Raw genomic sequence first — 27,293 nt, 5'->3', positions numbered from 1 at the left:
TACAAACCAATATTCCTCATGAATATAGATGCAAAAATCCTTAACAAAATATTAGCAAACAATTCAGCAACATATAAAAATAAATACGTGCCATAAACAAACAGGGTTTATTCAAAGGATGCAAGGCTTGCTCAATATTTGAGTATTAATCAATGTGGTTTACCTAATTAACGGTCTAGAGAAAAACATTTTCATGGCTATATCAACCAAGTCGGACAAAGCATTTGACAAAATTTGACAGCCATTCATGAAAAAAACACTCAGCAAAACTTCCTCTACTTTACAAAGAGCACCTACCAAAAAAACTTACTGCTAATATTATACTTAAAAGTGAAAGACTGACTACTTTCCCCACCACTGAAATTCTGAGATGAGACACCACTCAGGTACTCCCTCCCTTTCTAAAGAGGCTAAACAGAAGAATAGGAGTAAAAGGGAGTACAGGATATAGTTTGAGTATTATAAGATGGGGTCCAAGGCTGAGTAAAGAAAGGGGAGAAGAGGGAGACAATAAACAAAACATACTGGAGATTTAAGATCAGCAGATATAGTAAAATGAGAGGATAGGAAACCCTATCCTGACAAAAATATATTGGATTGGTTTCTATTACTTTTGAAAAAGATAAATTACAGGGAACCACAAAATCTTGGTTTTGGCAGGTGACTGAAACTGCATGAAGGTATGGGTCTCAAGTTGTTAAGGAGATCCAGAAAATGCAAGGTTAGGTTGTTCAATGGGTGACCAATACGACCACAAATATTTCCTAGAAATACATTACGAGTTGGGATAAAAAGAAATCTTGAAGCAAGGTTCCAGAGAATAAAATGTATTAAAAGGCCATAAATGAGAGATCAGTAGATGAATTCACCAAGGAAACAAAACTATTAAAAAAAAAGAAAGAAAGAAAAAAAAAGCTTAAAACTTTTAGCACATAATTGTGATTAAAACTTAAATATGTTCATCCTTATATCACAAAGGAATGCATTCATTTAACTCATATTTGAGTGCCTACTCTGTGCCAGGCACAGTTCTAGGCATTGAGGATATAGTGGCAAACAAGACAAACAAGCTGCCCCCAAGGAGCTTACACTCTACTGTTAGAAGCAGACAATAATAAAGATAAATTTTAAAAATGTATAATATGTTAAGAGAAAAATAAAGCATGAAAGAAAAGTTACATTTTAGAAAGGCCATGCTGAAAAAATATCATTTGAATAAAGGAATGGAGTCATTCACTTCTCTTTATTTTAAAATTATTCTGCTTCCTCAAAGCAGCACCCCCCAACACACGCACACACACACACCTTTTTTTCAATATAACATCAGAACTGCTCTACTTTTTAAAAACTGGCTTCTAAAAAAAGCCTTTAAGATTTTTCATTATAACCTAAAAATATATCAAAAAACCTTAATACAAATGACTGCATCATAAAACTACATTTAAAATGTGCCAGTTAAAAGATAAGGTTTGTTTCTGAAGGTAGAAGAGTCACCAACACTTAAACAATTAAATTTTCTGTAGTTGAAGACAGTCTTTGGAATATTCCATCATTTGATCTTGTTCTCATAACAAAAATGATCCAAAACCAAAATATCTTATAATATCCCCAAAATATCTAGTCAATATTCTAGAACTTTACTATCAAACTGTTACTTTTATTTTTGCTATTTCTAAAATTTTTTAAAAGCTGTGAAGTCAAAGTCATCCCTTCACAGCCCTAGAAATAAGATCCTTTGATAATGGTTCCAGTTTGACTCTGAATATCACCTTTTTAAGCACAGCCCTTTGGTCTTGACTTTTTGCCCTTTTATATTTTTTATTCTACATGCTTTCATTGTAAATTGCCTAATTCTTTGAGGAGGAAGGTAAAAGTATACGCAACCTTTGGTACCAAACTAACTTTGCTATCAATAAAAACATTATTTAAGAAAAAAATAACTTGAACAACAAGACAACAAAACTTTTAAAAAACAGAATAAGCTCCAAAAAAATGAAATTCTTAGGTATAAACCTAAAAACACATGTATAGGATCTTTAAGTTCAAAATAACGAAATGTTGATGAAAGAAATCAAAGATGACTTAAATAAATGGAGTTCATGATTAAGACTCAACAATACAAGTTTGTTCTCAGATAGATGTTTTGCAAATATTTTTTCCCAGTCCACAGCTTGCCTTTCATTTTCATGACGCCCTTTGAAAAGCAGTTTTGAACTTTGATGAAACTCTAATTATTGATTTTTTTTTCTTTTAAAATTATTCTTTTTGTGTCTTAAGAAATCTTTGCCAAATTAAAAGCCAATAAGATCTTTTCCTATGTTTTCTTCTAGAAGTTTCAGAGACTTAGGTTTTACATTTAGGTCTAATATACATTTTGAGTTAATTTTTGTACATGGTGCAATGAATGAATCAAAGTTTATTCTTTGCATACGGATATCCAGTTGTTCCTGTACCATTTTTGTTGAAGACTCTCTTTTCACTCGAAGAACTGACTTGGCACCTTTGTCAAAAACCAGTTGACCATAGCGTGGAGGTCTATTTCTACTGTCTCTTCTGTTCCATTCATCTGTATGTCTAACTTCACACCATCACAGTCTTAATTTACTATAATTTTATTAAGTCTTGAAATTAGGAAGTGTAAGTCCTCCAGTTTTGCTCTTTTTCAAAATTGTTTGGCTATTCCAAATCCTCTTCATTTTTATATAAAATACAGAACCTGTCAATTTCTTAAAAGAAAAAAAAAAACCCTACTAGTATTTTTGTTGAAGTTGCATTGAATCTATATATTTATTTGTTGTTGGTTTATCAAAACACAATTACACAGAAATTAAAACTACCACCTTTTTTTTTTTTTTTTTTTTGTCTTTTTCGTGACCAGTAAGGGGATCACAACCCGCACCGCACTCGGCCAGTGAGCGCACCAGCCATCCCTATTCCGAACCCGCGGCAGGAGCGCCACTGCGCTTCCGGCGCCGCACTCTCCTGAGTGAGCCACGGGGTCGGCCCTAAAACTACCACCTTGTTAAAGATTTTCTACATAATTAATTATGTCATCTGCAAATAAAGACAGTATTATTTCTTCATTTTCAAACTGTATGATTTTTATATCTTTTTGTTGCCTTATCATACTGGCTACAACAGGATCAGCAAACTATGGCCTCTATAACAAATCAATCCCACTGCTTGTTGTTGTATAGCCAAGAACGGCTTTCACATTTATTTATTTTTTATTTTTTATTTTTTTTGTCTTTTTCGTGACCAGTACTCAGCCAGTGAGTGCACCGGCCATTCCTATACAGGATCCGAACCCACGGCGGGAGCGTCGCTGCACTGCCAGTGCCGCACTCTCCCGAGTGCGCCACGGGCTCGGCCTGGCTTTCACAACAAATGCTTAAAAGAAAAATGAAAGGAATACTATTTAATGACACATGAAAATTATATAAAATTCACATTTTGACATCCATAAATAAAATATTATTGGAACACAGCCATGTTAATTTGTTTACATACTATGACTACTTTTGTGCTATAGCAGCAGAATTGCATAACTGAGTACCTACAGCTGAGACCCTACGGCCCACTAAGTCTGAAATATTTACCACCTGACCCTTTACAGAAAACATGCTGACCCCTGGGTTAGAACCACAGTAAAATGTTGATCATAAGAAGTGAGGACAGACATCCTCCCTTGTTGATACTTAATCCCACATAATTCTTAAACCATGCATAAGAAATAACTATAGTGTTTGGTTTACACTAAAAGCAGGAACATTTACCAAAGGCTTATTTAACATTTATTTTCCATGTATGCATGAATTGTTTTCAGATTAATATAGGACAAAATCATCTTCACTGTTAATCTTGACTTTAACAAAACTAAGACAACAGCATGATACTTAAAATACACATAAAGCCAATTTATAGAAAGTATACAGTAGGTGATAGGAATTATATCAACAGTTTACAATAAAACTTAAAAAAAAAAACAATTTTCTACTAAAAGTTTACCACTCCTCTTTATCCAGAGTAATATGTTAAAGAGAATCGCTATAAAACCTTATGCACTGAAATATATGTGCAAATGACATGTTTCAATAAAAAATAACATACCCACAATAAAAGGCAGCCATAAGCATATAAGTCTGAACTTGGAGAAGCAGGTTTTCTCATTTTCAATTCAGGTGACATCAAACTCAAGTCACCAACCATCATGCTCACTGAGGCTCGCTGATTCTACAAAAACAATATTTTAAGTATTTTAGAGGCAACACAATAGAGGTGGCTTTCTGAGAAGTACTCTGCACTGAATCAACACACAAAAAAAATTCATTTAAAATATTTCATTCTCTCGTTTTCAAATATTTTTATCTAATTCAAATAGGTCTTTAAATCAGTCTCATAAAATCAACACTGAGACTTTTGTTACACTCAGATTTTAAACTCAGATATATCCAAAACTAACAATAGTTGATTATTTGATTAAATATTTGGTACACTTTTTTTCCTTTAAATAAATTTCACAAGGGTAAGTGGCACTGCTATCTTCTAATTCTGAAAACTGTAAATAATTTCTTTTAAAACTACAATTCTACAAAGTATTCTCCTTCCGTACTGACCATTTTCTAAATATACCATTTCTAACATGTCAAAGGAAGATCCGTGACAAGAGCGTGACTCCCAGATTCAGGCAGACCTTGGTTATATTCCCCCTTCCCACTTATTTGTTGTGTGACCTTAGGCTTTAACATTTTTGAGCCTAAATTAATTAATTTGTAAAATGAAATATCTACCTTACAGAGTTATTGTAAAGAAAAGGTATTTAGCACAATGCCCATCACTAAGTGTTAATTAACTTTTCTCCATCTACTACCTTTATCTTTGCTTCTCCAGGTGTAATCCAAAGGCCAGCAACTATGGCATCACCTGGGAGCTTGTTAGAAATGCATAATCTCCATCTCAGAAATGCTGAATAACAACTTGCATTTTAACAAGATCCCAGGTGAAAAATATGCACTATAAAATCTGAAAAGCAATGATTTTGACTACAGACTACTTTTCAAATTTCTCTTCTCAGTTAATACTTCAATCTGAAAGTAGTGTGAAAAATGCAGCAAAAGGTAAGTTTAATCAATATTTCAGAGTAAATAATTTTAACGAAAAATTAAAAGTGTTTTGGGGGAGTAACAACAGGTGACAAATGAGTATGATAGAGGAAGAAAATAATTCTTAAAGTAGTCATATCTACAGGTGGGGTTAAAAGGTAAAATATCCAGGATTCCTAAAAGTTAAGAATGTTTTAAAACTCATAATTTCATTATTTTTCTTAGGGCATTATCTTAATTTTCAGATACACTAATGTGATAAGATAAATATTTCAGCAAATCAATCTGCACAAGTCCTGCATAACCCAGCTTCTGATTAGTTTTACATTTTCATTTTCTCATCTTTTTGAGCTACCATAGGCAAATCATTGAGACTACATACACACAGGTGGCATTATCCTGACTTGCAGATGACCAAATGATAAAGCATTACAACACATCTAGTCAAAGAGAACTGCTCAGATAATAACAAATGCTGGCAAGAATATGGAGAAACTGGAATCCTTATACATTGTTGATGAGAATGTAAATGATGCAGCCACTCTGGAAAACAGTTTGATTCCTCAAAAAGTGAAACACAGAGTTCCTATATGACCCAGTAATTCCATTTCCAAAAGAGATGAAAACATGTCCACACAAAAACCTGTACATTAATGTTCATAGCAGCATTATTCATAACAACCAAAAAGGGTAAACAACTAAAAAGGGTAAACAGCCAAAATGTTCATCTACTAATGAATGCATAAACAAAATGTGGTAAATCCATACAATGAAAACTTGTCCATAAAAAGGAATGATGTTCTGATGTATGCTACAACATGATAAACTTCGAAAACATTATGCTAAGTGAAATAAGCTGATCACAAAAGGCTAAATATTCTATAATAGCATTTATAAGAAATGTCCAAAATAGACAAATTCACAGAGATAGAAAATGTTATTAGCAGTTTCCACAGCCTGAAGTAAGGGAGAAATGAGGAGTGACTGCTAATCAGTACAGGGTTTCTTTTGGGGAGTGATAAAAATGTTCTGGAATTAGATAGTTGTGATCAATGCACAACTTTGTGAATATACTAAAAACTGGGGATACTGTACTCCTTATGATATGTGACTTATATCTCAATAAATTATATCTCAATAAAGTTGTTACTTCTAAAAAGGGAAGTGCTGATTTAGCTAATCCACATTGTATACCTATTTCAAAACATCATGTTGTACACAATAAATATATACAATTTTTATTTGTCAATTAAAATAAATAGGGAATTGCTGCTGCCAGAAATACATACAAGGTCAACCATTAAAACCTGAGCTGCACAAAAAGCCTCCCCCCAGGGAATCAGCAGCAATGAAGCAATTTAGCTCAACCCCAGGGCTCAAGTGCTGGTCCCCACAGGAAGTACCTCCATTTTACAAGTAAGCAAAGAACAAATTAGTTCCAGCGCAGAGTTTAAGTGGTGGGAACAGTGAATAATCCAACACAGAACTGAGAGAAAAAACAAAATACCCACAGATCAGAGACAAAGTTTGATATTAACTAGTAAATCTCTAACACCACCAAAGAACACCTATAAATCTAGAAGAACTGGAAGTTCCCTGGGCTCCCAAGCCAGGGATGGGGGAGGGCTGAGGGCCTCTGCCACACACCCCCCACATCCACAACCAGCCCAGCAACAATCACTGAGCCACCACAGGAAGCTCCCCAGGCTCCCAAGCCAAGGTGGTGGGGGCATGCGGGCCTCTGATACACCTCCCGAACATCAACAACTGCCTAGCAACAACCACTGAGCACCACAGGATAGCCCTAGGCTTCCAAGCCAGGGCAGTGGGGAGCCAAAGGCCTCAGACACATTCCCCCAACAACCACAAGCAACCCAGCGACAATCACCAAGCCATTGCAGGAAGTGCCCCAGGATCCCAAGCCAGGGCAGTGGGGGGTCAAAGGCTTCAGTTACACTCCCCCGACATCTACACATCTGCATCCAGCCAAGCAATGACTGAGCCACTGGTGGAAGCCCCCAGGTCTCCCCAGCAGGAATGAGGGGGTGCCATGCGCCTTGATCACACTCCCCCTCCTACCTCCTCTTCTCACTCTATTTCCCTCTCCCTTTCTTTCTTCCCCTGCCCCCACAATGGCTCTGCAACAACATCTTAGACTGAAGCATGGAACCAGGGAAAGCCAAACCCAGCCACAACTAGGCAAGCTGCCACCACTGCCCCAGGGCCCCGCTGAGGTCCTGAGGCATGGATCCAGGGTAAGCTGAACCCAGCTGCAACTAGGCAAGCTGCTGCCACTGCCCTGGGTCCTGCCACAGTCCTGAAGCATGGAGCCAGCGGAAGCTGAACCCAGCCGCAACCAGATAAACAGCACACCAAAAACACCATTTCTACACGGGTAGCCCACCACAGCCACTGCAATTGCCATCACTGCCACAAAAGCAGCTATTCTCTATAGCAGTGGTCACAGCCACTGTGCAGATGTCACAGCAGACTCTCAACTGTATTGACACAAGGACAGGCACCAGAGGAGACCAAAAAAAAAGAAGAGTTCCTCTCTCTCTCCACAAAGCACACTCCAGAGTAACAGAAGATGCATTTGATTTATGATAATAGGAGAGGACTTGATCACACCCGTCTCAGTACTGGACAGATCATTTAGGCAGCAAGCCAACAGGAGAACAGTTAATCTATCAGATGGAAAGACTAAATCTATGGTTATTTGGGGGGAGGGAAATGGGGGGAGGAAGAAGGGAAGGGGAAGGGGGGGATTTGATAAGAGGCATAAAGAATAAGTATGATTTATAACAATGAATATGCTAATAACAAATAAAATAAATAAATACAGAGGGATTCTGCAAATAACTCAAACTTAAAAATAAATAACTACATAAAATATTGCTAAGCATGGATATTTAAATTTAATCTACTGGGGAGGACACCAGCAGAGGGAGCTTGGGAAATGGCCACCTAGTTTTCCTTGCATATTTTCTAGCAATTAAATTTTTCCTGATGATGACAAAATAATGAATGATTAATGTCGTCAATAACATCGAGTATAATATCAGGTTGCTCCTAAGACTTATGGTTAAAATATAAAATGCACAAACATAGAAACTCTTGTTCCAGTACCTAGTTAGTAACAAATAATTGCTTACACTACCTGAGGCATCTTAACTGAAGGCACAGATCTTATAATAAGTTATCATATAACATATAAGTGCTGAACTCCTGCCCAATAATATTAAATGAAGTATAAAATCTATTTATAAAACCATGATATTTTACCACAGATTTGGTGAAGTCAAAATCTCCAACAATTCCTTGTTCACGGTTTAAAGCAAATACATTGTTCTGATGAAGTGATCCATGAATTATGCCAGCCTTGTGCAATGTGTGCAGACCCTGGGCAACACCTTTCATGACCTTTAAAGCCTCCTATAGATAAGTACAGACAAAAGAAGTCAGAAAGTAGGCAGATCATTTTAATACCTGAATCTTTTCTCTAATTAAAAGTCTCTTCCAGAAGTGAGCAAAGCTTCCTCCAAATGAACCTTTAACAACACAGAGAAAGAATTAAAGTCTAGATAAAGCCTTTATTATGTAACTGGTGGCTATATATACAAGAATACTTCAAAAAGTTTATGGAAAGATTTGTATTATCTTTCTATTCTATTTTTCCACAAACTTTTTGAAGTACCCATATATATATAATATATATATGAAAAACCTCCATGTCCACAGGTTCTGCATCAAGGATTCAATGAACTAGGGACTGAAAATATTCAGAAAAAAATCGCATCTGTACTGAACATATACAGAATTTTCTTCTTGTCATCATTCCCTAAACAATACAGTATAACAACTATTTACATAGCATTTACATTTAATTAGGTATTATAACTAACCTAGAGATGATTTAAAGTATACAGGAGGATGTACATAGGTTTATATGCAAATGCTATGCCATTTTGTACCAGGGATTTGAGCATCCACAGATTCTGTTGTCCACAGAAGGTCCTAGAACCAATCCCCCACAGATATCAAGAGATGCCTGTATATATATATATATATATATATAGTCACGTATATATTCTACAGTTTCTAAGAAGACTTAGATTACAAATAACAACAATGTAAAGCATCTAAAAAAGAAGATACTGAAATAGTGTAATAGGTAGAAAGAATTAGGGCCTCCTTTATTGTTATTACTAATTCTAAGTTTACAATGATAAAAATTAAAGCTGCCCCTTAAGCATTTATAATACCAAGTGTTATACTAGGCAATTTACATACAACACAGCTTAATAGTTATGAGATTGAAATTTGGAACCAGAAAGACCTCATTTCAAGTCCCAACTCTACCTCTGAATGAAGAACTCTGTACAAGTCACTTAATCCCTCTAAGCCTGATTTTTCTCATCTGTATAATAAGATAACTCATATCACAGGGTTGATGTGACAAATACAATAACACAAGTCAAAATTTTACACAGTACATAGCGTGGAGTATGCCCTTAGTAAATATTAGATGTTATTTTCTCCTTTAATATATCCATGGAAACAGTGTTTTTTACTTACTTCTGAAGTTAAAGGCATATAGGCTTGAATAGCACTCAGACTTGCCCTAGGATAGTATGGGACCACCAGATAAGCGATAGGATCAGACTAAGAAGCAAAACAGAGAATGTGACTCAAAGAGAAAAACTATTCAACATATTTTTAGTATACATTGATTCTACAAGATAATTTTTGCTTTATGTTAAAGGAATGAATTACTACTCTAAAACTTGGGGCTAAAACTTACTTTAAATGAAATGTTTTTTGCAATAGCCTTTACCTTACACAAAAACAGGAATACCAATGGTAGTAACCCAGACTCTTCTTTAGCTTCTCTCCAAGCTCTGTGATAGGTGGCTGCTCTCTGAATCACCCTGGCTTCCGTGTCAATATCCACAGAATAGCCCTTGTACCAAAAAAAGAGACACTAGTAATTCCAGAATTAAAATTCCCCCTCTAAATATACACCATTCTAAGTTAAACATAATAAATGAATTTTATATGTTAAATTACATCTAATTTTTTTTTCCCTGACCGGTAAGGGGATTGCAACCCTCGGCACAGTGTGGTCACCGGCCAATCCCTATCCGAACCCGTGGCCTCGGCATTACCAGCACCACACTCTCCCCAGTGAGCCACAGGGCCGGCCCTAATTTTATTTTTTAAAAGTACCTTTTCTATCTGCTTTGAATGCTATAATTTGGAAAGGAAAGAACAATTCTACCTGTAGCTTTCTATACATTCTAGGATGCATAGCCACTAGGGCCAAATTAATTATCCTATTATCATAATTAAAGTTTCCCAGATCAATGAAGAGAAGAAATAAAGGAGTAAAATACCATTTTGGCAACCTGGGATTTCAAAGAGAAATGTAAGAAAAGTAAGATTTTTTTTTTTTTTTTTTTTTTTTGCGACCGGTAAGGGGATCACAACCCTCGGCACAGTGTCATCCGCACCACACTCAGCCAGTGAGTGCACTGGCCATCCCGAGTGAGCCAAGGGGCCGGCCCAAGAATAGTAAGATTTGGACAGAATATAAGTTCACCCAAAAACAGAAAGCAAGTATATCCTATTAAAGACATATATTATTTAGAGAAATGAGGCAAACTTTAAAGTCAAAATTAGTTCTGGCAACCAAACTGGAAACACAATCATCATGCCAGTCAACTAAATATTTTAGAAAACAGAAGGTTTTTTTCTTTCCTGAAAAGTAACATCACTACTCCCCCTTGACTCTTCTTAAACTCCCACAAATCAGAAGAACTTAGACTTACCTTTAAAAGAATTATCTGCCCATTAATCTCAGAACATACCAAAGGACGCTTGCTGCTAAGTCCCTTCATGGGCTCAGCATCAAAAAGATCCCGTTCCAAGCTCATGGTAAGAAGGCCACCAGAGTTCTAGGTACAAGTTTTTATTACAGGTGAAGAATCCAAACAATATTAGCACTTTTAGTTACCAACATAATTAGTTACATGCTATTAGATGGATTAGACATCATCAACCCTACTAAAAAAACCAATGAGATAAAGATGTTTAACATTTTATATTTTTTTCCATTTCCTGGCTCCTGAACTCCTCCTACCTAAAGTGCGATCATCATACATTTAGTTACTGCTACCATTCTATAGCAGATTCTGGAGATGACTAGGATTAACCATACATGCTTCCAAGGAATCCTAATGTTACCTGAAAGACCTCATGCATTTCCTAAAAATATTAAAATAATAATTAGTAAAAAAAAAAAAAAAAGTAGTTGTACAACAGGAATGAGAGAGGTCTAAAAAATATGACTACTATGAAGTAACTCTAACACCCCTGCCTCTGCTTGAAGTGGAGTCCTCCAAAGTGAAAATGGCTTTCAAATATTTTAATTCGACTAAATATTTCTGTTACTTTTTAAAAGGAATAATTTTTTGCACTAAAATATGCTGGTCAACATTTTAAATCAAGCTAAGTTTTATTGCAGTGTAGTTTTAGCAGGAGGGATTGTAGTGTGGTTTTTTAGGTTTTCTTTCTAAACAAGGATATGCACATTTATTTGTTCAAATAACTAGTACATAAACTGAATAACAGATGAATAACAAAATATTCTATAGAACATAGGGCTTCAAATTTTCACAAAAACTGGCAATATAAAACTTATTAAATTTACATATTTCATTCTATAATCTCTAAAATTATTTGAAATAGCTCTCTAAAGTCTTCCAAAGGCATGCAATATCAAATTAATTTCAACAGAGGAACATGAATAAACTTTTAAAAGGCAAATTAATTTCTTTTTTTTTTTTTTTAGTTTCTCATTTTTATTTATTTATTTATTTCAAATGTTCATGAGATACAAAGCTGATTGTCCCTCCTCCTGCTCATGATGTGGAGCCAGATTCATATTGGGGACATACCCATTACCAGAAATTGCTTTTGTACCCTTTGTCCCCTTCCAATTATCCCCCAACCTCCCTCCCCCCCCAAGGAAAATTAATTTCTAAGCAAATCAACAAGTCCACTTAATATAAAGAAATCAAGAACAGAAATTAAATATCTAGGTTTAGCAACATAAATTGCATAAAAAATCAATAGAACAGAAAACAAACACAAAGGACTTCAAAAAGTTCGTGAAAAAATAGAATTGAAATGGAAATCTTTCCATGAACTTTGTTGTTGTTGTTGAAATCTTTCCTTTAAATAAATAAATAACATAACATAATAGAAAATATGTTCTCTGACCACAATAACAGAAGGAAGTTTAGAAAATTCACAAATGTGTGAAAATTAAACAACATTCTCCTAAGTAAACAATAGCTAAAAAAGAAAAATCACAGGGAAATTGGAGAGTACGTTGAGATAAAAATCAAAACACAACATATCAAAACTTATAGGATGCAGGGCTCATGCAGTGCTTACAGGAAAATTTATACTTGTAAACACCTATATTAAAAATAAGAAAAACCTCAAATCAGTGATGTAAACTTCTACCTTAAGAAAATAGAAAAAGTAGAGCAAACTAAACCAAAAGCAAAGATAAGTAGGAAATAACAAAGATTATAACAGAAATATATGAAATAGGGAATTAAAAAACAATGGAGAAAATCAACAAAAACAAAAGTTGATTCTTTAAAAAGATCAACAAAATTTGCAAACCTTTGGCTAGACCAAGAAGAAAAGAGAGAAGAACAAAACTACTAAAATCAGAAATAAAGCAGAGGCTTTATACTATATTGTCATTATGTTTTTTTTCTGGTGGTGACATTTAGTTTCTTTCTCTTTCCATTTGCATTTTTGTTCTATCAGTGTGTTTTGGTCTTTCTTGCTTATTAGTGGTAGTGATTATCATTTTTTGGATTCCAGATGCAGGACTTCCTTGAGGATTTCTTGTAGGACTGGTTGTGTGGTGAACTCCTGCAGTTTTTGTTTATCTGGAAAATACACTATTTTTCCCTCATTTGTGAGGGATAGCCTTGCTGGATATAGTATTCTTGGCTGGCAGTTCTTTTCTTTTAGCGTTTTGAATATATCATTCCATCTTCTCCAGGCCTGTAGAGTTTTCTGTTGAGAAGCCTGCTGTTAGTCTGATAGGGGCTCCCTTATAGGTGACTTGACGCTTTTCTCTTGCTTCTTTTAAGATTCTCTCTTTGTTTCTGAGTTTTGCCAGTATGACTTGGTATTTGCTCTGGTATTTGAGAATTACTGTATTCTTTTGGTAGTGTCATATTTTCTTGGGTTTTCGTATTTCTAGTAGCTCTACACTGATGTCTGGTCATCTGGAAGACCAACTGCTTCTATTATTCTGGAGTAGGCTTTGGGGAGAGAGATGTCCTCTTCTTTTTCCAGTCTCCACTCATGATTCTCCTCATGTCAATGCAGTCGAGTGTCCAGTGGGCTACCTGCATGGTAGCTTTGGCTACTGTTATGGTATCAAGCAGCTTTTTAGGCAACTGTGGCTATGGTGGTGGCTGTGGTGGGCCACCCTTGTGGAAGTGGAGTTTTCGGCATGTTTTCTTGTCTGCTTTTAGGTAGAGGGTACTACGCTTGGCTCCTTGCCTAAGACCCCGGGCATTGTCTCTTGCTTGCTTCTGCATGGAGGGGGCTGCAGACCTCAGCTCCTTGCCAAGGACCCTGGGTGTTCTCTCTTTCCTGCTTCTGGATGGAGGGTGTTACAGCCCTCCTAGGTTTTTTTTTAAAGCATTTTCAGTATATTTAAGTAATCCATAACACATAATCAACCTACAAAGAATCCCTAAGCATACATTACAGTTCAATATCTTAAAGTCATTAAAGGCTTCCATAGGCCATGATTCAAATCTTTTATAATCTTCCACAATAAAGTAGATTAGCCTATTTTTAAAAATTAAGTTTCAGATCCTATATGGCACTACACATTCACATGCCTATACTACATAATACAGTCTCTAAGCCAGACTTTAATAGATGCAAGGAAAGTCGAGTCTGGAAAAGCTTTACAGTAATTGTTTAACTCAGAGAACTTTAATTTTACATATTTATGAGAATAAACTCACATGTCTACATGATCATCCCTTTTTGTACTATATTTAAGCTATTATCGTGGACTTAATGACAATTAAAGAATAAATATCTTATCTAGTCCCTCATCCCCTAGCAGGCAATATAAAACACAGAGCTAACAGCTTCTGCCCTGAGAGCCAGTTTACCAATCCTGTTCCATACCACCCCTCTGTCTAATATGCTGATTTCTGAGGCTTTGAATCCTATCTGCCTAGAAAATCATACCCACCTCAACATCTCTAATTAATACCCTAATCAGCTTCTCTAGAACTTTTTCCCACCCTGCTTTAACTTAAAAGACAATTCCTCATGGTTAGCACTATATCCTAACTCTTGAAAGAGTTATATCCTAACTCTTGAAACAGCAGTTAAAATGCTGTTTTATCACTCCAAAAAAAACACCCATAACTCAAATAAATGTTATGCAACAAATTCAGTGAGGATGAAGAAAAGAAAACAGAGGAAAACACGCAAAAGAACAGAAAAATAAAAAATATGCACTACGCAACTATTAAAGACAGTCTTAAGAAAAAGTCCTTGTAAAACTCAGAAACTTTTCTTCAGGAACATTTTTATAGAAAGGATACTACAACTGATACAGAATTTTAACATCATCACTTTTTAACACTCTCTATAGAGTAGTAATTATCAAAGAAAACAAAGCTTACCATGTACTCAAGTAATCCTATTTCAGGATAAAGCAGAGGCAGCTCAGGAAACCACTTCTGTGCCAAACTATTCAGCTTCTCCTAAAGTTAAAAAACATATATTTTATTACAGATCAATATATGTTCAATTGCAATATGAGGCTCTTCAGGAAAAAACATATCAGTATCTGTCTTATTACATATCTAATGATATATAATCACTGATTTTGCTTTCTACTTCAAGAAATATCAAATGAAAACTAAGAATCACTTTGGATCTAAATTACCATCCTACTAAGAGATAAAAAAACTCAATAATCAATTTTAAGCTTTGTATACATATTTAAACACAAAATCTTGCCTAAGGTCAAACACTCTTACAAACTAAAATGAAAAACTGTGAAAAAAAACACCAATTATTATTTCTCAAAATATTAAGAACACAATGACATTTAAAAATAATAGCTGTTTCATATAGGAGAGGAAAAAAATCATAAAAGCCTTGAGAGAAAAAATAAATATATAGCTCTACATGAGTCACTTTGAAGCAAATGTGAGAACAGTATCCTTACAAAACAAAAGCCATTTATCACATGTTTATTAAGCAAAACTTCTAAAGATTTGTCAAATCACTGTGGGATGGATATTTTAATCCAAGGTTCATAAGGTATTACAAATAGTCAGGTAAGTTTGCTAAATAAAGCATAACACTTAAAATGCCTCTTATTTTCACAGTATTTTTATTTTCAAAGCATTGTTTCTTAACTAATTTCTTCCCATGACATCCTTGGACATAAAATACAATATTCTCTCCATTTTAAAGAGAAAATACACTGACTGATTCTCCCAGGGTAACAAAAATTAGTGGTACAATGGAGACTTAAAGATGTAACTTACCCCCAAAACCAGGTTGTTTTACTTTGTTACATTCTTCAGCTAAATTACACTTCTCCATTAATGGTTTCATTGTGAAATTATGCTAAATGATGTTCATATAGATTTTACATGAAGAAGAAAATCTTTAGGCTTTATGTTAAACAAACAAAAAAAGCAGTATGCAAAACATTTGTGCTATAATCTCAATTCTAAAAACAAGCAGAAAAAAGACTAAAAGGAAGTCAAAAGTTAACAGTGATTACTACTATTACTACCGAGTGGAAAAATTATATGTGATTTTTTTCTTCTTTATAATTTTGTGTGATTTAAACATTGGTCAATGATCATGAGTTATTCTGTCATCAAAAATTAATTTCTAAATTCACATAAACATTACTATGTCAATATAACACCACTAGCCTTGTAATTATAGCCACTTCATAGAATGAATATATGAATTCAATTTCTGGAGGAAATCCTAATTTAAAATTTCAAAGAATCAAATACTTACATATTCCTCCCTCTCATGATAAATTTCCTGAAACACACTATTGCGCAACTGAGTTATTTCTTGTTTCATTTTCTCAATTTCAGATCCATCACAGTCATCAGACTTTAATCAGAAAGAAAAAAGTGGTTTTACAGGCTTATTAAAGTAGACTGAAACCAAGTCTTCCTATAAGAATTAATATAACTTCTATAGCAAATAGATCTGTATGATTTCTATGTATCCTTCAGTACCTAGCATATATAAACCTTCATAACACTTGTTGAATTAACTCAGATCAGACCTTTCCAAAACCTACAAAAAGGATCTGTAAAATATAAAGACATAAAATAAACTGTGTAGACTTGTCTATTAATTTGCTGTAGATTTTCTTCATAATAAAAATCACCAACTACCATCATAAAATAAATGTAAAAAACAGCAACCAGATGCTGGGAAAACTGGATATCCATATGCAGAAGACTGAAATCAGACCCTATCTCTCACTGTACACAAAAATCAATTCAAATTCAATTAAAGACCTAAATTTAAGACCCCAAACTATGAAACTACTAGAAGAAAACAGGAGAATGCTACACAAAATGGGAGTGGACAGTGCTTTTTGGAGCAAGACTACAAAGGCACAGACAACTAAAGCAAAAATACATAAAGAGGACTACATCAAACTAAAAAGCTTCTGCACAGCAAGGGACACTATTAACAAAGTGAAGAGACAACCTATAGAATGGGAGGAAATGTTTGCAAACTACATATCTGACAAAGGGCTAATATCCAGAATATATAAGCAACTCAAACAACTCAACAGCAAAAAAATAAATAAGGAACTCAAACAATTCAACAATTTAAAAATAGGCAAAGGACCTGAACAGACATTTCTCAAAAGAAGACATACAAATGGCAAACAAGCATGTGAAAAAATGCTCAAAATCGCTCATCATCAGGGAAATGTAAATTAAAACCACAATGAGCTATCATCTCACCCCAATTAGAATGGCTATTATAAACAAGACAGAAAATCACACATGAGAGTGAGGATGCACAGAAAAGAGAACATTCCTACACTGTTGGTGGGTGCTGTGGACTGAATTATTTCCCCCAAATTACACATATTAGAAACTTCACCCCACCGTGACAGTGTTAAGAGAGTAGGAAATCCTATTATGGTAATTGAAAGGAGGGGCCTTGAAGAGGTGATTAGATTGTGAGGACCACATTCAAGTAAATGGGTTAATAAGTTGATGGTTTAATGGTGGTCACAGACTTGGTTCTGAGGGTTTTAAAAGGAGAGTGCATGAAGAGCTCTTTCTCTCTTTGTGCTTCTGCCATCTGCCATGTGACACCCTCCTTTGCTGTGAAGAGTAACTACCCACAAATGAGGCCCTCACCAGATGTGTTCCTTAGACTTTGGACTTCCCAGCCTCCAAATTTATAAGCAATAAATATTGTTTTTTAATAAATTACCCAGTTTCAGGAATTTCTGTAATAAGCAACAGAAATAGACTAATACAGTGGAAATATAAATTGGTATAGCCACTGTGGAAAACAATATAGAAGTTTCTCAGAGAACTAAAAATATAGATCTACCTTATGACCCAGCAATCCCACTACTGTGCCTACAACCAAAGGAGATTAAATCCATATATCAAAAAGACAACTACACTCCCATGTTCATCACAATGCTATTCCCAATAGCAAAGAGAGGAAACCAACCTAAATGCCCATCAATGGATGAGTGGATTAAAAACTGTGATATATATACACACAATGGAACACTACTTAGCTATAAAAAGAAATTATATCCTATCATTAGCAGCAACATGAATGGAACTGGAAACCATCATGTTAAGTGAAGTCAGGCACAGAAAGATGAAAATCACATGATCTCACTCTTATGTTGAATCTAAAAAAAAAAAATTGCTTCTCATAGAAGTAGAGAGTAAAATAACGTTTACCAGAGGCAAGAAGGGGAGGACAGGGAGGAAGAGAAGTGGTGGGCTAACAGGTTCAAAGCAGTGCTATCTATCATAAGTGAATCATTGTACAGTATATGTATATATTGAAACAACACACTGTATACCTCACAAAAATATACAAGTAAATGTTTTTAAAAATTTTAAATAAAAAAATAAAGGAATAGTAACCATAATACAATTGAATTCCATAGAATTTTGTTCTACATGAGATTTGGTTAAAAACAATAACAAAAAGGGATGAGTAAATGTGTGAAGTATGTACTGGAGGGAAAAAGGACTCACAAAGACTCCATAAAACTCCAACAATAGTAAAGAAGCTACCTTAAAAGGTATTTATGCTTTAAAAGTTAGGCACATTTCTCCAAAAGCTGATAAATTAAACTAAAATAGACCACCTTCCCCACAGTTCAGAATAGGATAAAACTGGAAAACTCTTAAACTATGAAATTAGTTCTAAAATGATCCCCACCATACCCACAGTTAGGTGCTCAGGAGAGGAAGAGAGATAATTCCAGTTAGATTAAGACATAATATAGATCTCTTCTGTACATAAATCATATCCTCAAAGGAACACAAAGAATTACTAGCTTATGTACAAATTTTCAAGGCTAAGGAAGGAGGTTAGTTCAAATTCAAGCATCATAATCCCTCCAGCCCTATTATCGTATAAAAACATCTTTAAATATTTGCAAGAAATATTATGTCAAGCAATAAAAAGAGAGTTAACAAAAGACATCATGACCTTAAAGATACTTTATGACAAAATTTTACCTTTGGAGGAGTACCCTATCACCTGCATGTAATAGGTTTGTAGTATAATACATAACAGTTCAAACCAAGAGTTTTAAAAATTATCCTAAAATGTTCATGTTACTAAAAACCAAGGTAGGCATGTCTTTAAATGTCTTTAAAGAACATTTAACGACATGGGAAAATGTTTACAATATTACTGTAATCTCAATTTTATTACATACACAGAGAAAAAACAAAGTATATAAAACAAATTGTGTACCCTCCAGACCCAGAAAGCAAGCAGCCTATTCAGGTTTGCCTGAGGCCAGTGACCCCACCTATGTTGGTAGGATGCCTGCACAATATTTATAGCTGTGAAGAGGGGCAGGAGAACCCATCCACCTCTCAGGGGAGGCCCCTGCAGCCAGGCACTTGGTGCTGGGAACTCCTGGGGTCAGACACAACTGAATTGACCTGGGGAACAACACATGCAAAAACCATTCCCAACCCCAAAGACCCTAGGCTACTACGGCAATCGCAAATTTGAGATCAGCCCCAACACTCAGAACATTTCACTCTGGCCCCAGCAGCAGTTCCAGTCCCCTGAGGCGACATCACTGCACCAAGTTGCCTACACCCACATCCACATGGTGTCATGCACCCTAAGAATAGCTGGTCAACTCCAGTGAGGGTGCCACCCTCAGGAAGGAGGGGGTCATCATGCACACTGTACAGAGCTGAAAGCTGCCTAATCAGAGCCTCTACCCAATGCTGGCAATCCTACTTTCTTTGGTGAGGTGCTCTTGCAATTATTACAGCCATGAAGAAGTAGTAGAGGACTTATATGCCTCTCTTGGGTACAGACACACATCTGCAGCATCAGTGACCCCACACTGGGCTGCCCACCCCAGCAAGGGGGCTTCAGAGGGATCCAGCATCTGCCTTGGGAGCCACAGGCCCAGCGACCTTGTATGTGGTAGCACACCCCAGCTGAGGAGATCCAGGGTATCCCAATAACACTATTAGTGTTACAGGGGCCTGTCCACAACTGTGGTGGCCTTGCTCAGAGAGGCCACTTGACCTGAACAGCTACAAGGTGCCCCAGCATCCCTCTTGGGGGCAAAGAATCCTACCCCAAACTGCTAACACCTTGCCCAGAGTGCCCCACATCAACAGCAGTACTGCAGACCATGCCAGTGTCCCTCCTGAAAATACAGGGCCCCACACACAAATCCAATGACCCCACTCAGTGTCACCCACTTCAACAGCAAAGCTACAGAGTACCCCAACACTTACCCTGGGATACAGAGCTCTGTCCAAAGCCCCAGTGACACCAATGAGTCACCCAGTCTAGCTGAGGAGCTGCTGAGCACCCCATTACCCCCTCAAAGCCTAAGGTCCTAATCCCAAGCCCCAGAAATCATGCCAAGAATTGTCCATTTAAGCTAAGGACCTTCAGATCACTCCAATGCACCTCTGAGGGTCACAGGACATATTGCCAGTGAGTTGGCTCAAGGTCACCATCTCAGCCATGGAGAACAGGGCATCTAGGTGCTTCCACCAAGAGCTTGAGATCTTGCTCAAAACTTCAATAACACAACCCAGTGACACTCACTTCTGCAAGGAACTACTGAGTGCCCCAGTGCCTAGGCCATGCAGGCACACACAGACAATTCTGACATGGAATACAGTCAAATTAACCACACAGAATCTATATTACTGAGTCAGCCCAGAACCAAAACACCCTACCCAAAGGTCAACATAAAACACACACATCTATAAGAGGAAGTCTCCCTCCTAAACAGCCACTCCCGACTATGAGAAGTAACTGCTCAAGAGATGCCCAGACAACAACGTAAGGATACAAGAAATATGAAAAAAAAAATGACACCCCAAAGGAATACAATAATTCTCAAGTAGACCCCAAACCACAAGAAACCTATGAAATGACTGAAAAGGAATTCCAAGCAACAATCTTAAGGAAACTCAACAAGATAAATACAAGAAAATTCAGATACACGACACATGAAATGAGAAAAACAATTCAGGATCTGAAGGAGAACTTTATAAAGAGATAGAACACAGCAGAACTCGTGGAACTGAAGGACTCAATTTTCAACAACAAAAAAATACAACTGAGAAATGAAGCAACAGGCTACAGCAAGGAGAAGAAGGAATTTCTGACCTTGAAGACAGGCTTTTTGAAACAACCTATACAAACAAAAAAAATAAAAAAGAATTTTTAAAAATGAAGAAAACCTACAAGAGCTAATAGACAATCTTAAGTGTACAAATGTCTGAATTATGGGTATTCCAGTAAGGGAAGAAAAAAAAGGCACTGAAAAACCTATTCAACGAAATAAGAGCAGAAAACTTCCCAGTATTGGGAAAGCTATGGACATCCAGATGCAAGAGGCTCATAGATGCCCAAAGAGATTTGATCTAAAAAGGTACTCTCTGAAATACACTGAAGTCAAATTGTCAAAAGTCAAAGACAAAAAGAGAATTCTAAAAACAACAAGAAAAAGTATCAAGTCATCTACAAGGGAGTCTCCATCAGACTAACAGCAGATTTCTCAGCAGAAACCCTACAGGCCAGAAGAGAATAGGATAATGTATTCAAAGTACTAAAAGAAAAAAACTGCCAGCCAAGAATACTATACCCAGCAAAGCTATCCTTCAGAAATGAAGGAGAAATAGTATGTTTCCCAGACAAACAAAAAGTAGGGGAGTTCACCAACACACAACAATCTGTACAAGAAATCCTCAAAGGAGTGTCCTATATCTAGAATCCAAAAAAATGATGATCACCACCATGAATACACAAGAAAGAACAAAATCCACTGGTACAGCAGATATGCAAATGAGAAAGAGAAATAAACTGTATCTTACCACTTCAAAAAACCAACAAACACTGAAGTCAAACAATATAATGGAAAGAAAGAAAAAAAGATGTTTAATACAACCATACAAAAACTAATAAAATATCAGGAGTAAGATAATACCTTTCAGTAACAACCTTAAATGTAAATGGATTAAATTCCCCACTCAAAAGACATAGACTGGCTGAATAGATTTAAAAATAGACCCAACTATATACTGCCTACAAGAAACTCACCTCACTTATAAAGACTCACACAGACTAATATTGAAGGTATGTTAAAAGATATACCACACAAATGGAAACCAAAAACAAGCAGGAGTAGCTATTCTTATATTGGACAAAATAGACTTTAAAACAAAAACTATAAAAAGGGACAAAGAAGGTCATTATATAATGATAAAGAGATCCATCCAGCAAGACAATATAACAATCATGAATATGTATGCACCCAACATTGGAGCACCCAGATATATAGAGCAAATACTATTAGACCAAAAGAGAGAGATCAACCTCAATACAGTAATAGTTGGGTACCTCATACTCCTCTCTCAACACTGAACAGATCATCTAGGCAACAAATCAACAGAGAAATACAGGATTTAAACTACACTTTAGAGCAACTGGACTTAGCAGACATCTCCAGAACATTTCATTCAACAACTACAGAATATCCATTCTTCTCATCAACACATGGAACATTCTCCAGAATAGACCACATTAGGTCACAAATCAAGTCTCAACAAATTTTTAAAAACTGAAATCATTTCAAGCATCTTTTCAGACAGCAATGGATTAAAACTAAAAATCAGTAACAAGTGAAACTTTGGAAACTTTACGAATACACGAAAATTAAACAACATGCTCCTGTTAAACAGGAAATTAAACAGGAAATCAAAAATTGTCTTGAAACTAATGAAAATGAAGGCACATCATAAAACCTGTGAGATATTGCAACAGCAGTACTAAGAGGGAAGTTTACTGAAATAAATGCTTATATCAAAAGAACAGAAAGATTTCAAATAAACAACCTAACTTTATACAACCTAACTTTTCTTCTTAAAAGAACTAGAAAAACAAGAACAATCCAATCCCAAAATTAGTAGATGGAAAAAAATGATTAAGATCAGAGCATAACTAAATGAAATAGATATCAGAAAAAGATATAAAATATCAATGAAACAAAAAGTTGGTTTTTTAGAGAAGATAAACAAAATAGACAAACCATTAGCTGTGCTAACTAAAAAAAGAAGAGAGAAGACCCAAAAAACAAAAATCAGAAATGAAAAAGAATACCACAGAAATACAAAGAATCATTAGAGACTACTTCAAACAACTATGTGCCAACAAACTTGAAAACTTCAAGGAAATGGATAAAGTTCTGGACATGTACAAACTACCAAGACTGAATCAAGAAGAAACAGAAAACCTGAACAGGTCAATACAAGCAACAAGCAACAAGACTGAAGCAGTAATCAGCAGACTCCCAACAAAGAAAAGCCCAAGACTAGATGGCTTCACTGTTGAATTCTACCAAACTTTTAATGAAGAATTAATACTAATACTTTTCAAACTATTCCAAAAAATTGAAAAAGAGGCCATTCTCCCAAGCACATTCTATGAGGCCAGCCTGATACCAAAATCAGACAATAAAACAACAAAAAAAGAAAATTACAAGCCAATATCCTTGATGAACATAGACTCAAAAATCCTCAACAAAATATTAGCGAACAGAATGCAACATCATATCAAAAAGATTATGCACCATGATCAAGTGGGATTCATCCCAGAGATGCAAGGATGGTTCAACATATGCAAATCAACAAACACAATATATCACATCAACAAAATCAAGGACAAAAACCATAAGATTATCTCAATAGACAGAAAAAGCACTTGATAAAATTCAACATCCCTTCATTCATGATAAAGACTGTCAATAAAGAAGATATAGAATGAAAGTATCTCAACACAATAAAAGCCATATATGACAACCCCACTGCCAACATCCTGAATGTGTAAAAACTGAAAGAACTTCCTTTAAGAACAAGAACAAAACAAGGATGCCTACTCTCACCACTCCTATTTAACATGGTATTGAAAGTACTAGCCAGAAGAATCAAGCAAGAGAAAGAAAGAAAAGGCTTCCAAATTGAAAAAGATGAAGTCAAAGTGTCCTGTTTACAGATGACAAGATCCTACACAGAGAAAAACCTAAAGAGTCCACCCAAAAACTCTTAGAGCTGATAAATGAATTCAATAAAGTTGAAGGACACAAAATCAATATATAAAAATCAGATTGCCATACCAGCTGCAAAGCTCCTGGGTCTCCCCCTTGGACTCAGCTGCCCAGGACTTGGCTGGGTAAGAAAGGTCAAGAAGAATCCTGGGAGCATCCATCCTGACAGTCTCCTCAACTTGCTGGCCTCAGCATCAGCCAGGCTCCACTCCTTGGGCACAGGAGAAGCTGTAGGAGTTGTGGCAGCAGCACCTGGCATGTATCAGAGCCTGTGGCAGCTCTGCTTGGCCCTGCTACAGAGGGACATGCCTGGCCTGCTCCTTCTGCCTTCTCCTGGGCTTCACCACCAGTTGTTCCTGCCAGCAACTGCCCCACCACCACCTGCATCCCCCCCCCACCCGTCTCCTAGCAGCATCCTCAGCAGTCTCGGGCACCACAAGGTCATGCTCCTGAACAGCATGTTCCATGGGAAGCAGTGTGAGCAGACTCTGTAGTGCTCTCGCAAAGACAATGAACAGAGGCGCTGCCTCCCAGCACCCAGAATATTTGCTGTCACCTGATCCAGAATATCTGGAGCCCACTGATCCTAAAGAGCTTCTCGAGGAATTCAGGGCTGTCCTGCATACTTGACTTCCCTGGTTCCAGAGGGATTCTGTGGATCTGAAGACAGACTGCCCCAGTAGCCACCCACCTATTAGGGTTATGCAATGGAACATCCTCGCCTAAGCTCATGAAGAAGGCAAAAACAACTTTGTACAATACCCTGTTGAAGCACTCATGTGGAAAGAAAGGAAATGTCTCATCCTAGAAGAAATCTTAGCCTACCAGCCTGATATATTGTGCCTCCAAGAGGAGGACCACTATTTTGACACCTTCCAAACACTTGTCAGTAGACTGGGCTATCAAGACACATTCCTTCCCAAGTCCTGGTCATCTTGAATAGATGTAGAACATGACAATGGACAAGATGGCTGTTTTTTACAAAATGCCTTTTATTCTCCAAACCCAATTCAAGCTAGTCAACAGTGCTTACTCTCACCACTCCTATGCTGATGGCCATGACATTAAAAACCAATAAGATGGCCACTGTACAAACCATAGAGTGCAAGAAGTCAGGATGACAGTTCTGCATTGCTGTCATCCACTTAAAAAAAAAACACTAGTTGGGAGAGGTTTCGATCAGCTCAAGGTTGTGATGTTCTCCAGAACCTGCAGAACATTACCGAAGAGCCAAGATTTCCCTCTATTATTTGTGGAGACTTCAATGCAGAACCAGCAGAAGCGGTCTACAAACACTTTGCTTCCTCCAGCCTCAACCCAAACAGCGCCTACAAGCTGCTGGGTGCTGATGGGCAGTCAGAACCTCCATATACTACCCGGAAGATCCTGACATCAAGGGAGTGCTCGCATACCTTGGATTATATTTGGCATTCTAAACATGCTCTAAGTGTAAGGTCGGCCCTTCATTTGCTCACCAAAGAACATACTGGACTCAACTGGCCACCATCCTTCAATTATCCTTCAGACGACCTGTGTCTAGCATGTGACCTCAGCTTTAATGAGGAAGCTGACAGACTTTAACAAACGTTTGACTATGTCTTTTTAATCATAAAAGTCTTAACCAGGGATGGTTCAGGAAATTGAAATATATGATAAAAAGTTGCCTGAGGAAGGATTCCCAGTTTCTATCACTTCGCTTTTCATGTTTCCAGCATGTCCTTGGGAAAGAATCTCACTAGTCCACAAACCTTTTCCATTAAAACCTACAGTGAAGGTGGTTGCACTCCAAAAAAAAAAAAAAATCAATAGTGTTTTATATATTTACAATACACTAGCAGAAAAAGAAATCAGGAAAACAAGCCCATTTACAATACCTATCAAAAAAGTGAAATATGTAGGAATATATTTAACCAAGGAGGTGAAGGAACTCTACAATGAGAACTACAAAACACTGCTGAAAGAAATTAGAGAGGACACAAAAAGACGGAAAGACATTCTATGCTCTTGATTGGAAGAATTAACATTGCAAAAATGCCCATACTACCCAAAGCAATCTACAGATTCAATGCACTCCCCATCAAAATACCAATGACATTCTTCGCAGAAACAGAAAAAACAATCCTAACATCATATGGAAAAGGAAAATACCCCAAATAGCCAAAGCAATGCTGAGCAAATAAAATAAAGCAAGAGGCATTACACTACCTGACTTTAAGTTATACTATAAAGCTATAGTAACCAAGACACCATGGTACTAGCATAAAAACATACACATGGACCGATGGAACATAAAAGAAGACCTAGAAATCAATCCACATATTTACAGCCAACTGATCTTTGACAAAGGCACCAAAAACATACATTGGGGAAAGAATAACCTCTTCAATATGTGGTACTGGGAAAACTGGATATCCATGTGTACAAGAATGAAACTAGACCCATATCTCTTGCCATATACCAAAATCAACTCAAAATGGATTAAAGACATGACTATAAGACCTGAAGTTGTAAAACTCCTAGAAGAAAACATTGGGAAAACACTTCAGGTTTCAGGACTGGGCAAATACTTTATGAATAAGACCCCAAAAGCACAGGAAAAAAAAGAAAAAAAGAAGCAAATGGGATTATATCAAACTACAAAGCTTCTGTTCAGCAAAACAAACAATAAGCAGAATGAAAAGACAACCTACAGAATGGTAGAAAATATCTGCCAACTATACACCTGACAAGGGATTAATATCTAGAATATACAAGGAACTTAACAATAAACACCAAATAATCTGATTTAAAATGGGCAAAGGAGCTGAACAGACATTTCTCAAAAGAAGACATATAAATGTCCAACAGGTACATGAAAAAATGTTCAACATCACTAAACATCAAAGAAATACAAATCAAAACCACAAAGAAATATCTCACCACAATCAGACTGGCTATTATCAAAAAGACAAAGAACAAAAATGCTGGCAAGGATGTGGAGAAAGGGAAACCCTTATACTCTGTTGTGGGACTGTAAATTAGTACAGCCATTATGGAAAACAGTATGAAGGTTTCTCAAACAACTACAGAGAGAACTACTATAGGATCCAGCAATCCCACTACTGGGTATCTACCCAAAGGAACGGAAATTATCACGTCACAGGGATACTTTCATTCCCATGTCAACGCAGCTCTATTTACAATAGCCAAGATATGGAACCAACCTAAATGTCCACTGACAGATGACTGGATAAGGAAAATGTGGTATATATACA

At 36.4% G+C, this 27,293-nt stretch overlaps 1 protein-coding gene and 1 pseudogene across 2 annotated transcripts in view; one reads left to right on the top strand and one right to left on the bottom strand.

Annotated features, from left to right (window-relative positions):
* Nucleotides 1–27,293, bottom strand: part of STK31 (serine/threonine kinase 31) — a 90,335-nt gene that overhangs the window by 13,116 nt on the left and 49,926 nt on the right. For both annotated transcript variants that reach the window (XM_063100826.1, XM_063100827.1), the window contains exons 15-21: nucleotides 16,218–16,319; nucleotides 14,852–14,932; nucleotides 10,934–11,059; nucleotides 9,940–10,065; nucleotides 9,681–9,767; nucleotides 8,388–8,537; nucleotides 4,111–4,233 (exon numbers count right to left, since the gene is read on the bottom strand). In XM_063100826.1, the coding sequence (XP_062956896.1) occupies nucleotides 4,111–4,233; nucleotides 8,388–8,537; nucleotides 9,681–9,767; nucleotides 9,940–10,065; nucleotides 10,934–11,059; nucleotides 14,852–14,932; nucleotides 16,218–16,319 (795 nt within the window). The remainder of the gene's footprint in view (nucleotides 1–4,110; nucleotides 4,234–8,387; nucleotides 8,538–9,680; nucleotides 9,768–9,939; nucleotides 10,066–10,933; nucleotides 11,060–14,851; nucleotides 14,933–16,217; nucleotides 16,320–27,293) is intronic.
* On the top strand, nucleotides 24,297–25,620 carry LOC134380076 (nocturnin-like; annotated as a pseudogene).

Source organism: Cynocephalus volans, chromosome 6 (genome assembly GCF_027409185.1).
Source record: "Cynocephalus volans isolate mCynVol1 chromosome 6, mCynVol1.pri, whole genome shotgun sequence".
NCBI lineage: Eukaryota > Metazoa > Chordata > Mammalia > Dermoptera > Cynocephalidae > Cynocephalus > Cynocephalus volans.
This window is presented reverse-complemented; position numbering and strand designations above follow the sequence as displayed.